This window comes from Tasmannia lanceolata, unplaced genomic scaffold, assembly GCF_043159265.1.
Source record: "Tasmannia lanceolata isolate RefF3 unplaced genomic scaffold, GAP_Taslan_0.1 ptg000018l, whole genome shotgun sequence".
NCBI classification, from domain to species: domain Eukaryota; kingdom Viridiplantae; phylum Streptophyta; class Magnoliopsida; order Canellales; family Winteraceae; genus Tasmannia; species Tasmannia lanceolata.
In genome coordinates this window covers 50,888,129-50,900,443 of record NW_027518695.1, presented here as the reverse complement: position 1 = coordinate 50,900,443, position 12,315 = coordinate 50,888,129, and the positions used below count along the sequence as shown (strand labels likewise).

Here is a 12,315-nt window from a genome sequence, read left to right as displayed (position 1 = left end):
GGCATAAGTCCTACAAAACTTGCAACTCATTTGGCAAATGGAGGAATTTTTTCCTTTTTTGACCTCAACGGAGAGGCATTCACCTCCATCCAATTGAGCTATAGGTTGATGCGAGAATTAACATGCTCCGATCGTGAGGTTGGTGTAGCACGTATATCAAATTCAATAGAACATACAAAAATCATTAGAACATGAACACAATCGCTACTATTAAGCATAACTCAGTGGCATGTTAAAGGTAAGATTTGACCTTATAATTGAAGCATCTATTTGCATACCCTGAGAGAATAGTTTAGTGTGTTGGTGATAAAGTGTGTAGTTTACCAGAATCACATGTCTTGAGGCATCAGCATACAAGAAAAAATAAGCATTCAAACACTCGGCATGGCAAATAAGATGAGCAAAACATGAAATTTGAGCTACCCAGATGCAGCTACTCGAGAAATTATAATTGAAGAAAGATGAGATCTTTCTCATTTACTGAGTATTCTCACAAAAGAAATCCAACAATGTTAGGGGAGATTGAGGAGGTTTTTTGTTTTAGGAGGGCTCCATAGATCTAATCCAGTAAGAAGATTTCTATGTTTTAGGAGAGTGAAGAGGGTTTTTGTTATTTCTACACAATGATGAAACACTCATCCATGATTCTGAGGCTTTAGAAGCATTTTGTTCCTGTTTTAGGCCATCTGGGAGGTACTTTGTATGCCTTGTAATGTCTTACCTAACCAGCAAATATAACAATTGAAGGTACTATTGTGACTTGGGATCTATCCAAGAAGGCATGCTTCTCATTTTCTGCTAAAATGCAACAGAAAGTTGCAAGAAACCTGAGAAACACGGCAACCACATGTGAAAAGTTTAAACAAATAAATTCTTGTAATCTTTTTAGCCAACAAATATTTGGGGCAATGAAATCTAAGTGTTAGTTGGTTGATTAATTCCGAACCCAAGATTGTTCATAATTCCAACACAAAACTAGCCACACTTCAACAAATGGAATGGAAAATCTGGTAAATTAGATTCAATGATTAAAGAAGACAAGCCATCTTGCACACAAAACAAGCTAATGTACAACACTTACATGTAAGATAATCTTCATACTTTTGGCTTCTGCATAGTCTCATTCCAGCAACATAGAAAGAAACTTCACGGCAAAGTGTTGCACCAGTCCCACAAAAGAAACCTGTGAAGCCATCTTGGGGAACAGTACCTCTATGAACCTGAAATTCCAGTAAAATTAATTATTTCCTTTTTTTGTAAGAAAGTGAAAGGGAGAAAATGCGGAAATGAAAAGAGATAGACAGAAATTGAGGTTTACTATTCTTTAAAATAAATAATGGATTGAAATCTATTCGTATGATTAATAAAATCCAAGAGCCCTAATTTAGGATTGAACCATAGAGTTCAAAACAGAGCATAAATTCAATGAAGCATGTAAGGTAAATTCATCCTAGTTAGGGTTCCTTTTGTCTTAAACAAGTCATAATCTACTGTATGGCAAGACTAAGACAAGAAATTTTAAGATATAATGAAAAATTAAAGAACCTGAAAAAAAAAATCTCTTCATGAGCCTGGAATTCCAGTAAAATTAACTGTTTCCTTTGTTTTGTTTTGAAAGAGAGAAAATGAGGAAATGAAAAGAGATAGAGAGAAATTGAGGTTTACTATTCTTTAAAATAAATAATGGATTGAAATCTATTCATATGATTAATAAAATCCAAGAGCCCTAATTTGGGATTGAACCTCTAGCTCAATGGTTAAGGCTTTTTCATCACAACCTGGAGGTCGGAGGTTCAATCCCATCTTACATACCAAAAAAAATATAAAACAAAAGCCAAGAGGAGAGACAGTCGTGTACCTTCTCCAGAGTAGTCTTCAAACCCTCGAGTAATTTATCCGTATTTTGGGGATGTGTGAGATATTGGGCCAATATTGGCCTCCGTCCTTTTGACACTGTTTCTCTACTTCCGGACAGCCAGCAATATCTAATTCCTGAAGCGTGGTGGGCAGCCCTTCCTCCGGCAAGGAAAGGAGTTGACGACACTGCTCAATCTTCAATGTTTCGAGGGAGGTGAGGTTCTTCAACATCCCCTTGGGCAGGGATTTCAGATTATGACAAGAATAGATACAGAGGGTTTTAAGCGTGGGGGGCAGTAGCCTGCTTGGAGAGAATTCGAGTTGTGAACATTCAAAAATTTCCAAGGTTTGGAGGGATGTAAGGTTTTTAGAAAAGATCTCAACATTATCAACTGAGAGATATGAAAGCATGTCGAGCATTCCCTCTGGAAACTGCTGCATTAGAGGGCACTTTCTAATTGTCATCGTACGGAGGCCGATGATGTTTGGCAATGTCTCTAGTTGTGGACACTTATTAATATATAATTGTTCGAGGGAGGTGAGGTTATTGCCCATCCCCTTGGATAGGGATTTGAGATTAGGACAATCGGAGATCGAGAGAGATGTAAGCGCGGTGGGTAACTCCTCCTCCCCTGCCAATGACTCCAATTGTGGACAATTTCTAATTTTCAAAATTTTGAGGGACGTAAGGTTGTTGAAAATCCCCTTGGCCATGTATTTGAGATTAGAACATGAGAATATCTCAAGGGATTGAAGAGTGATGGGCAGTTCCTCCAATGACTCCAATTGCGGACAACTTCTAATCTTTAATTTTTTGAGGGACGTAAGGTTGCTGAAAATCCCCTCTGGCATGAATGGGCATTGAGTAACCAAGTCCAGATGTTGGAGGGAACTCAGTTTTCCTAGCCCCCTTGTAGGCGTACACTTGAGGCTATCACAACCGTTGGATATATCGAGAGATCTAAGCGTGATGGGAAGGCCCTCCTCGTCGTCTCCCAATGACTCGAGTTTAGGACACTGGGAAATTCTTAAATATTGGAGAGAAGGAAGGTCATGCAAGCCAAATATTGGCCAAGACACCAACTCATTACAGAAAGTGACCTCCAATTTCTCAAGTGCGGTTAAGGGTTGAAGAAATCCAGGGGGTAAGGATATCATGCCTTTAATAGAGCGAATTTGTAATGACTTTAGAGTAGTGAGGCAAGGAACCGAGGCCAATACCATCTCATTGCAGCATCCTAAGTCCAAATTATTAATGGATGGGAGGTGGGGAAATCTCTGCAGCTTAGGACAATTTGATATTTTTAGTGTACCAAGGCATGGCATGTCCCCTTCCCTTGCTCCACACCATTCCTCCAAATTCCGCATGTTTACCAGCTCTAACTCCTCCAATGATGGAAAACCCTTAATAACCTTATTGGACCCACCAATAAACTCACCTTCAATATGTTTCAATCCATCCATTCCATTAATCTTGAGCTTCTTGAGGAAAGGTAGCTGCCCAAGGGGTGGAAGTTGTTGGCAATTCAAACATCCAACGAGACTAACAGTGTTCAGATTCGTCAAATTACCGCTCATCATCCACCTGGGGAAACTAACACCACCATATGATAAAATCTGTAGGGTTTTGAGGTTGGTGTGAGGTTCGAGGCCTTCAAGTACCTCCTCATCAACTGCAACATCTCGTGGATTATTATTGCGCCATCCCAACGTTAACTCATCAAGGTGCTGTTTCTTCTTAAAATTGGCTTCCTTGCATTCCTTCCCATCTATCACATTCTCTAAATTTGAAATGTGAATAGTTCCCCTCAACTCTGTCAGGTTCTTTAACTCCCTTATTCCACATCCACTTTCTTTGCCCACAACAAATATAGTCAGTGTTTGAAGACTTATTAATTTCCCAAGTTCCAGCGGCGTAGAAATCTTACAACCCTCCAAAGCGAGATGCCGTAAGTTAATTAGGTTACTGGTGGACTTTGGTAGCTCAGCAAGTTGCTTGCAATAGCAAAGTTTCAGTGTTTGCAGATTATAGAGCCTACCTATTGATTCAGGCAAGGTTGCAATAGTCGTAGAAGAGAGATCAAGGTACCTCAAATATTTTAATTCGCCAATAGAATCTGGCAAATCTCTTACACAAGCATCACTCAAATCTAACACCCGTAAGCATCTCAATTTTAGGAAGAAATCATGAGCAACTTGCTTAGTGAGTGTTTCGTACCTTGGCGGTAGCAGAAATGTGCGCAGCCTCTCAGATTCATGAAAGGACTCGAAAATTCGTGAGTGTTCATTGCATTGCCATATTGATGCACGACGAACCTTTGCAGCGATATTCGAAGAGTCGATGCTATTTTTTATTCTGAAGTATTCATCACCAGAAACGGATTGCGCAAGGTCATGATTTAAGTCATGCATCTTGAAGCATGATCCGGAGAGCCCTGTAGAATATTTAAAGAATGACCTCCATGTCAAGTCATCAAAATAGTCAGAGCCTATGTCTTCCAATCGCTTCTCAGATTGGATAAATCCTTCTGCAATCCAAAGTTGGATTAGAGTGTCCTTATCAAATTCATAATCCTTTGGAAACAGGGAGCAGTACACAAAACATTGTTTCATATATGCAGGTAAATGATCGTAGCTAAATTTTAATATTGGAATAATATCATTACTCATCTTTGATATTTCCCACATTTCACTTTCAAGGATATTCTTCCACTTGTTCTCATCGGTATTTGAACGTAAGAGACCTCCAAGAGCTTCTATTGCCAAAGGCAACCCATTGCACTTTTTCACGATCTCTTTTCCAATTGCTACTAAGTTTGGAGATACATCTGAGCTTTCCACTATGAATGCCCGTCCTCTAAACAAGGACCAGCTGTCATCCTCGTCTAAACAACCCAAATTATAGTCGGGAATTGTGCCCATGATTCTAGCAACGGTTGAACTCCGTGTAGTAACTATAATTCTGCTCCCTTTTGCCCCGAAACTGAATGGGGACTGCAGCCTCTGCAAGTCATTAGGATTGTCATGCCATACATCATCTAGGACGAGTAAAAATCTCTTGCCACTCAATTCTTCCTTGAGCCTAACTTGAAGTGGATCGATTTCGTTAAGATCACAAGAATTTTTTGTAACTGATGCCATAATTGCTTTTGTTATTCTACACAAATCAAAATCTTCAGAGACACAAACCCATCCTCGAACTGGAAAATGATCTCCCACCCGTTTATCATTGTAAATAAACTGGGCGAGAGTTGTCTTTCCGAGGCCCCCAATGCCGACAATCGGAATAACAGAGATATCCTTGGATGACGACGATGACGATGATGATGATGCAAATTCATCCAACAGCAATTTTACTATCTCCTCTTTATCGTTAACCCGGCCGCAGATTTTTGATCCATCTACTAACGAGCTCATCTGTGGTTGCCTATTTATTTCACGCTGCCTCCCTGCATCTCCTTGTTTCAGATGAAAGTGATGCCTATCCTGTCCAATCTTATCCAATCTCTCCCGAATTTCTTTTATCTTATGTCCTATCTCATGTCGAAACTTAACTGGGTTGGAAGTAAAACAAGAGAAGCATAAGCTGCGCACCTGCTTCATGTTACTGGTTTGCATATTTCCTTCCAATTTTGATCGGAGCACTTCTGTTGTAAACTCGTCCACTACATCATCTGCATCGTAAGCAACACCCTTAAGCTTCCGAAGCCAATCTTTCACTGCATAACTGCTTACTTGCTGTTCTTCAGCGTCTTGAAGCACAGCTTGAACTGCAGATAATGTGCTGGATAGGTTTTCGACCTCTTCATCAACACCCCATAGTAATGTAATCTCTTGTATGACTGAATCCATCAATTTGCCAACGATTGTATCAACAAGAGGAGACAGTAATAGATCTGCCATACCTTCTTCCTGTATTGGAGATAAAAACCAAAGACAGCAGCAACGAGCTAACAAATCGTGATTCAAAAAGAAAAAGCAACTTTAGAGCACTATGAACTCAAAACGCCTCTGTTTTTTTTAGCACAGAGAGCCTCTTGCGGTGGGGAAAAACAAATTTTACACAGGAAGAAAAGTAAGTTTGATTGTGAGTGCCACACCAAAAAGAAAAAGATGCAATAATTCATCTTTGATCTAAACCGTTGGCCCTTGCTTTGGATCTCCATGCCACAAAATTATTGCAAATCGTCGATTCTTAACATCACGTGGACTGGTATGAAATGGATGGGTCCCATAAGTAAAAGATGGGACCCATAATGCTCTAGGGATCTCATAGTCAATTGATCTGAACCGTTCACTTGATCGACCTTGCTTTGGATCTGCTCTACATGCCCCAAAATTCATACAAATCTTTCCATCTTGACCTCACATAGACTGTCAAAAATAGCCAGACTCATCAAATTCATGCTAGTCGTCCATCTCAAATCGATAGTATAGCACCAGTGGGGAGATTTTTACTAATCAAGAAAAGCTAAGTCGTTGATTTTTAGGCCTTAATCTTACTGTATGGCATGAGACCATGACCATAGGGCCTATAGCCTCGTGGCCCTTCAGATAATAGAATCAAGTCCTCATATGTGACCTGATTTTGATTATAATATGTATCCAAAGTCTACAAGGGCAGTCGGGACATACGGAAAAGCTTTTAAATATAAAAAAAACAAAAAAAATTCAATGCTTACCTAACATGTCCTAAATTTCCATGCCTGCCAAACATGTCCTAAATTTTCAACAAGAGCAAAGAAAATTTTAAATTTTACAAAACAAAATCATGGAAAATGAGTATCCAAAGTCTACAAGGGGCAGTTGGGACATATGGAAAAGCTTTTAAATATCAGAAAAAACAAAAAAAAATTCAATGCTTACCAAACACGTCCTAAATTTCCATTCCTCCCAAACATGTCCTAAATTTTCAACAAAAGCAAAGAAGATTTCAAATTTTACAAAACAAAATCATGGAAAATGAGTATCCAAAGTCTACAAGGGCAGTTGGGACATACGGAAAAGCTTTTAATGTAATCTCTTGTATGATTGAATTCATCAATTTGGCAACGATTGTATCAACAAGAGAAGACAGTAATAGATCTGCCATACCTTCTTCCTGTATTGGAGAGAAAAACCAAAGAAAGCAGCAATGAACTAACAAATTGTGCTTCCAAAAAAGCAAGATTAGATCACTATGAACTAAAAACACCTCTGTTTTTTAGCACAGAGAGCCTCTTGCAGTGGGGAAAAACAAGTAATGGATCATTCTTTTGACGTAAAATGGGTGTAAAACAAATTTTACACTGGAAGAAAAGTAAGTTTGATTGTGAGTGCCAGACCAAAAAGAAAAAGATGCAATAACTCATCTTTTAGATTTATGAGGCCTTGCTTTGGATCTCCATCCTCTGATGGGATCATAGTAGTCGTCCATCTCAAATCGATAGTATACCACCAGTGGGGAGATTTTTACTAATCAAATGGGACCCATTTAAGCACTAGTTAATGTCATTGTTCCATGTGGCCGACAAGGAGCATCAAACAATACCAACCCACATTAAAAACACAAAGTTTGATTGTGCCAACACTCCATTAAAAGTCAACACCCCATTCACGTGCTCAAGCCAGCTAGCACCACACATTAGAAAAAACCTAAGGTGGAGGGCTCACTTGAAGAGAGATTAAAAAAAAATCTTAGTACAAGTTTCATCCTTTGCCAACATTAAATAACTAGGCAAAACTTGGATCAATACTGGAATCAAATGGAGAAAATCCAAGAACGAGTTTAGAACTCTAAGAAAATAGCTCCTCTACAACATGATAGAAAATAGCTCCTCTACAACATGATAATGGTTGCACTCGTTGTTTTTTTTCAAATCAATCATGTTTAGGGCTTTGCAAGAAAAGCTAAGTCGTTGATTTTTTACGCCTTAATCTTACTGTTTGGCCATGAGACCATGACCATGGGACGATAGCCTTGTGGCCCTTCAGATAATAGAAGCAAATCCCCATATGTGACCTGATTTTGGTTGTAATATTAATCTTGATAGTTTATGTATCCAAAGTCTACAAGGGCAGTAGGGACATATGGAAAAGCTCATAAATTTCAACAAAAACAAAAAACCAATCCAAGGAACAATTTTCCATGCTTACCAAACATGTCCTAAATTTTCATCAAAAGCAAAGAAAATTTCAAATATTACAAAACAAAATCATGGAAAATGAGTCAGTCAATTATTAGAGAACTTATTTTCGAGAGTCCAATTGGGAGAGTCGCAGTCAATTCTCTTGTTGTATGGGATCATCTTTGTTTATGGATTGTGGCACATCATGCCGGAAAGTGGGCCCATTACGACTCGTCAACTACGCCCAATTAATTTAGCTTAGTTTGTCCAGGCTATTAGGTGGATCCGGTGTCCTGTTTCAATACGGAAACAATCAAACGCTATTTTTGCACGAATCGCGTTTATTTGTGTCTTAAGGGATTTTTGCTGATTAGTCCCTACATGGCAAAATAATTGCTTATTAGTCCCTAAGAAAAGCATACTATCTTAGTAGTCCTACTTTTAGAAAATATTTGCTAAAAGGTCCCTAAAACTCACCTACGTCAATTTTCTCCCTTAAAAATTATAATATGGCAAATTTACCCCCCAACCCATTTAATCAGTTTTAGCGTTTTTTGATTTCCTTCCATTATTTTCGGAAAAAAACTAGGAAATAAGCAAAATATTATCTCTTCCAATATTGTCTTCGAAAATCTTGTAAAATCTTTCAAAGTTGTTAACGTTTTAGCCCATTTTGACTTTCCTTTGATATTCTCCCTTCTTCTTCTCCTAAGAATAGAAGCTAAACCCTAGTTCTTATTCCCAAAAAAAACTAAAACCCTATTGTATTGAAACCGGTGCCGTGATCGATTGGTTTGTAAGAGATTTTTGGGAACTGTAGCAGCTCTTTAAATACAAGATGGATTAGTGCTTCTCTTACAAAATGCCTTCCACTTAGGCCCTGTGGACCCCGATCCGAGATAGGCGGCGAGGGAACGGGTCCCTAACACCATCTGGATCATCCACGTGAATGGAGAGCTCTGCCAAAGAACTCTCGAAACGGATGCCACCCTCATAGCATAGCACGAGTGGCGATATAAAAAGAAAGAGATATGTCTCGATCCGGAGCCAAGGCTCGAAACCAAGACATACCTGAAATAAACTCAGAGTCGCCATCCATGGATATGCCATGGAACCCTAAAATCAAATCCTCTGTGCAATGGATAACCAGAAATATATATGGGTTCGTGCCTGGTTACGAATGGAGAAGGTCTGAGAGCACCCCCAATTCGTCCAAGTGCAAGCACTTGGTCTCTTATACCATTTTTATTAACTTCAAAGAAGTTTGGGTAAAAATCATGTGAAATGGAAACAATCCTCAGGAGTCGTCTACCTAAGCATGCATTTCCTGAAGATAAAAATAATAAACACACATAAAATAAAATGAAAGATGTGTCACCTAAGCATAGCTAGGTTATGAGTGACATGCCTAAAAGGTGTCTAAGTTCTGATGTGCAAACACATGCAAGCTATAGCTAAAGGTATAGGATCAGTACAAAAAGTAAGAGAACACATCAGAACATACGATGACTACACAACAAATCCTAAGACTCTAAATTATTAGCCCGAGTCTTCAGATGGTCTGGTATTCATCCAAAGAAGCCTACGTATCCCCGCCTCCACGAGAATCAAGGCAACGTAGTTCTTCGCGCCTATTCTAAGCTATGATGCCTAAGACACCTAGCCCTCTATCCTAAACTCGATCTAAAAGACCAGACCAATTATTAAAGTTTATTGTACGATTATTTAAATTCCAGTGAATTGTGAATTTTAGGACACCCTATATGCCCTAACTAAATGCAGATTAGCCCTAGGCTAATGCAGGTAGTTCCTACAACCTTTGTGTAACTAGGCTGTATTTCCTAAAGAAAACTAAAGGTAGACTAGCGTATCCTACTCTAGTCATCACTCGGCGATGTGTATCGCCGACTGACCGGACGGAGGCGCTCCTATAACTCTAGGATAGACCCCTAACTCTAAAGCAATCACAAACAAGCACACAACAAAACAAAGATCAAATCCTAACTCTAAACTCTCTATCTAGGACAAAGTCCTAACTATGAAGGAAGAGCTTTTCGAAATCAAATGTTGTTTATTCAAAAAGGTTTAAAACGCTATTTACAAAAGTTTGGCTGGACTTGGGATATAAATCCCGAGCTGCGCTACGTACCTCGTTGAAGAGGATCAAGCCAACGTAGTTCGAAACGAACTCTCCTAATACTATCTAACAATCCAAAAGATTTAAGGTTTTTAATGTTTTTCAAATGTTTTTGACATTTTTAAAGTTTTTTCAAATTTTTTGGATTTTAAAACTAACTTTTTCTAATGTTTTTGAAGTTTAAAGAGTTTTTACCCTCTTGGTCAAAGACCTAAGGAAATATACAAAGCAAAACCCTAGGGCTAAACCCTAGAGCCAACAGGGGAAACCCCTAAACCAAGTAAACTAACGCCAAAGGCGAAGGAATGATCTAAGATCACAAGCGAGCACAGCTCTCCGAAGAAGACAAATGAGTCAAAGACTCCCTAACAAGAACAAATGAGTCAAAGACTCCTTAACAAGAACAAACGAGTCAAAGACTCTCTAATAACACCAACTAAGAGATGAAAGCGTCAAAGACGACTGAGTCAAAGACTCACTAAAAGAGAATGAAACACGAGTCAAAGACTCCACTAATACCAACTAAAGGATATACGAGTCAAAGACTCTCTAAAAGATGGAAACACGAGTCAAAGACTCCAAAAACACCGATTAAAGGATAAATGAGTCAAAGACTCTCTAAAAGAGAAAGAATGAGTCAGAACTCTTTAATAACAACACCTGAAAGACAAATGAGTCCAAGACTCTCCTACAACACTACTGAAAAGACAAATGAGTCAAAGACTCTCAATAACGCCACCTAAAAGGCGAATGAGTCAAAGACTCTCTAATAACACTATCTAAAGGATGAATGAGTCAAAGACTCTCTAATCAAGGCTGACTCCTATGCGAATGGACTATCGACTAAGGAGAAGCTTACAAGCAAAAGGAATAAGAGACCTTGTGCATATTTGGCAAAGGTAAAAACACCCAACCGGGCCGGACAGCTACCTAGCCCTAGGGTGCAACAAATGTGCAACCCAATACCCATAAGGGTAAGAGTATGAAGCCAAGCCGAGTAGGGTGTTCTTCCAAAACCAAACGGCGCACAAAGAGGAGGTTTAACAAGAGAATGAGACCGGGCGGGTCTAAAAAGGAATAAGAGACCTTGTGCATATTTGGCAAAGGTAAAACACCCAACCGGGCCGGACAGCTACCTAGCCCTAGGGTGCAACAAATGTGCAACCCAATACCCATAAGGGTAAGGGTATGAAGCCAAGCCGAGTAGGGTGTTCTCCCAAAATCAAAAAGCACACAAAGATGACTAACGAGAGAATGAGACCGGGTGGGTCTCCCAAACACACACAAAGATGGGCTCCAAGTAACCTTATCATTGCCCTCAAGGGGTAAGCAAGGCTAAGACAACTAATTGACCAAATTGGTCTCTAATTAACAAAGGAACAAACTGAGGTGCAATCTCAGAGAGGATTCTACAAATGAGGCTTGCCTCCAAAGGAGGATTGCTTAACGAGACAGAGTATGTCTCCTAGTACAGGTTCTAGTATCTAAAGAAGTCTAAAAGACTGCGCTAGTCTACCAAGAGAGCAGAAAAGAGCTATTAGGCAATCTCAAATTTCCATTCAATTCTTATACAAACAAATCAAGTACTAAGCAAAGAAAGACTTATAACTAAAGAGTACACAATCTGTAATAATACCAATCATAGAATGATAAACAATATTAATTAGTCCAAACCAGCCGCTGGATAGCCTAATAAAGCAAAAAAACAACATTAAACACTTCTATGCCCAACCACAAGTACCACTGCCCCAATATGGGGGTGAAATTAGATGATGCTAAAGTAATCATCTGATATCACAAATACACAGGATAATATTTCTAAGCCCGCCTTGAGATCAGACAGTACTCATGTCGATAATATCGAATAGAGTAGTCATCTGATCTCCTTCTTTCCTAAAACAATTTATTTAAATAAAAGACAAGTTTATGAACCTCAAGAGAGTCTCACCTGAACACCATTTATTACTGTCTTCAAACCCTAACTCAAAGCTTAGTACAAGAGAAAAAATATTAAAAATTTTTAACAGATTATACAAATGCATGCAATGATATTTCTGATTTTTATAAATTTTGATGCATAATAGGGGGCATATCTGAAAGGTTGAGTAGGCCTACTAAACAAAAGAGGGGAGCGCTACTTAGATTGAGCGAGTCCCCTAAAGATGGGCTTGGGTTGAGATAATCAAAAGGAAAAAGCATGATCTCGGGACATCA

The 12,315-nt window shown here is 39.0% G+C and overlaps 1 protein-coding gene and 1 pseudogene across 1 annotated transcript; both read right to left on the bottom strand.

Annotated features, from left to right (window-relative positions):
• Positions 1-951: 951 nt before the first annotated feature.
• LOC143851373 (uncharacterized) lies at positions 952-4,279 on the bottom strand. The gene is made up of 2 exons (XM_077360775.1): positions 1,859-4,279; positions 952-1,220 (listed from the first exon to the last, which is right to left on the bottom strand). Exon 1 carries the CDS (start codon positions 4,267-4,269, stop codon positions 1,876-1,878), a length of 2,394 nt encoding a protein of 797 aa, XP_077216890.1. The 5' UTR covers positions 4,270-4,279; the 3' UTR covers positions 952-1,220; positions 1,859-1,875.
• Positions 4,280-4,423: 144 nt separating this feature from the next.
• On the bottom strand, positions 4,424-5,760 carry LOC143850405 (putative disease resistance protein RGA4 pseudogene; annotated as a pseudogene).
• Between the last annotated feature and the right edge of the window lie 6,555 nt (positions 5,761-12,315).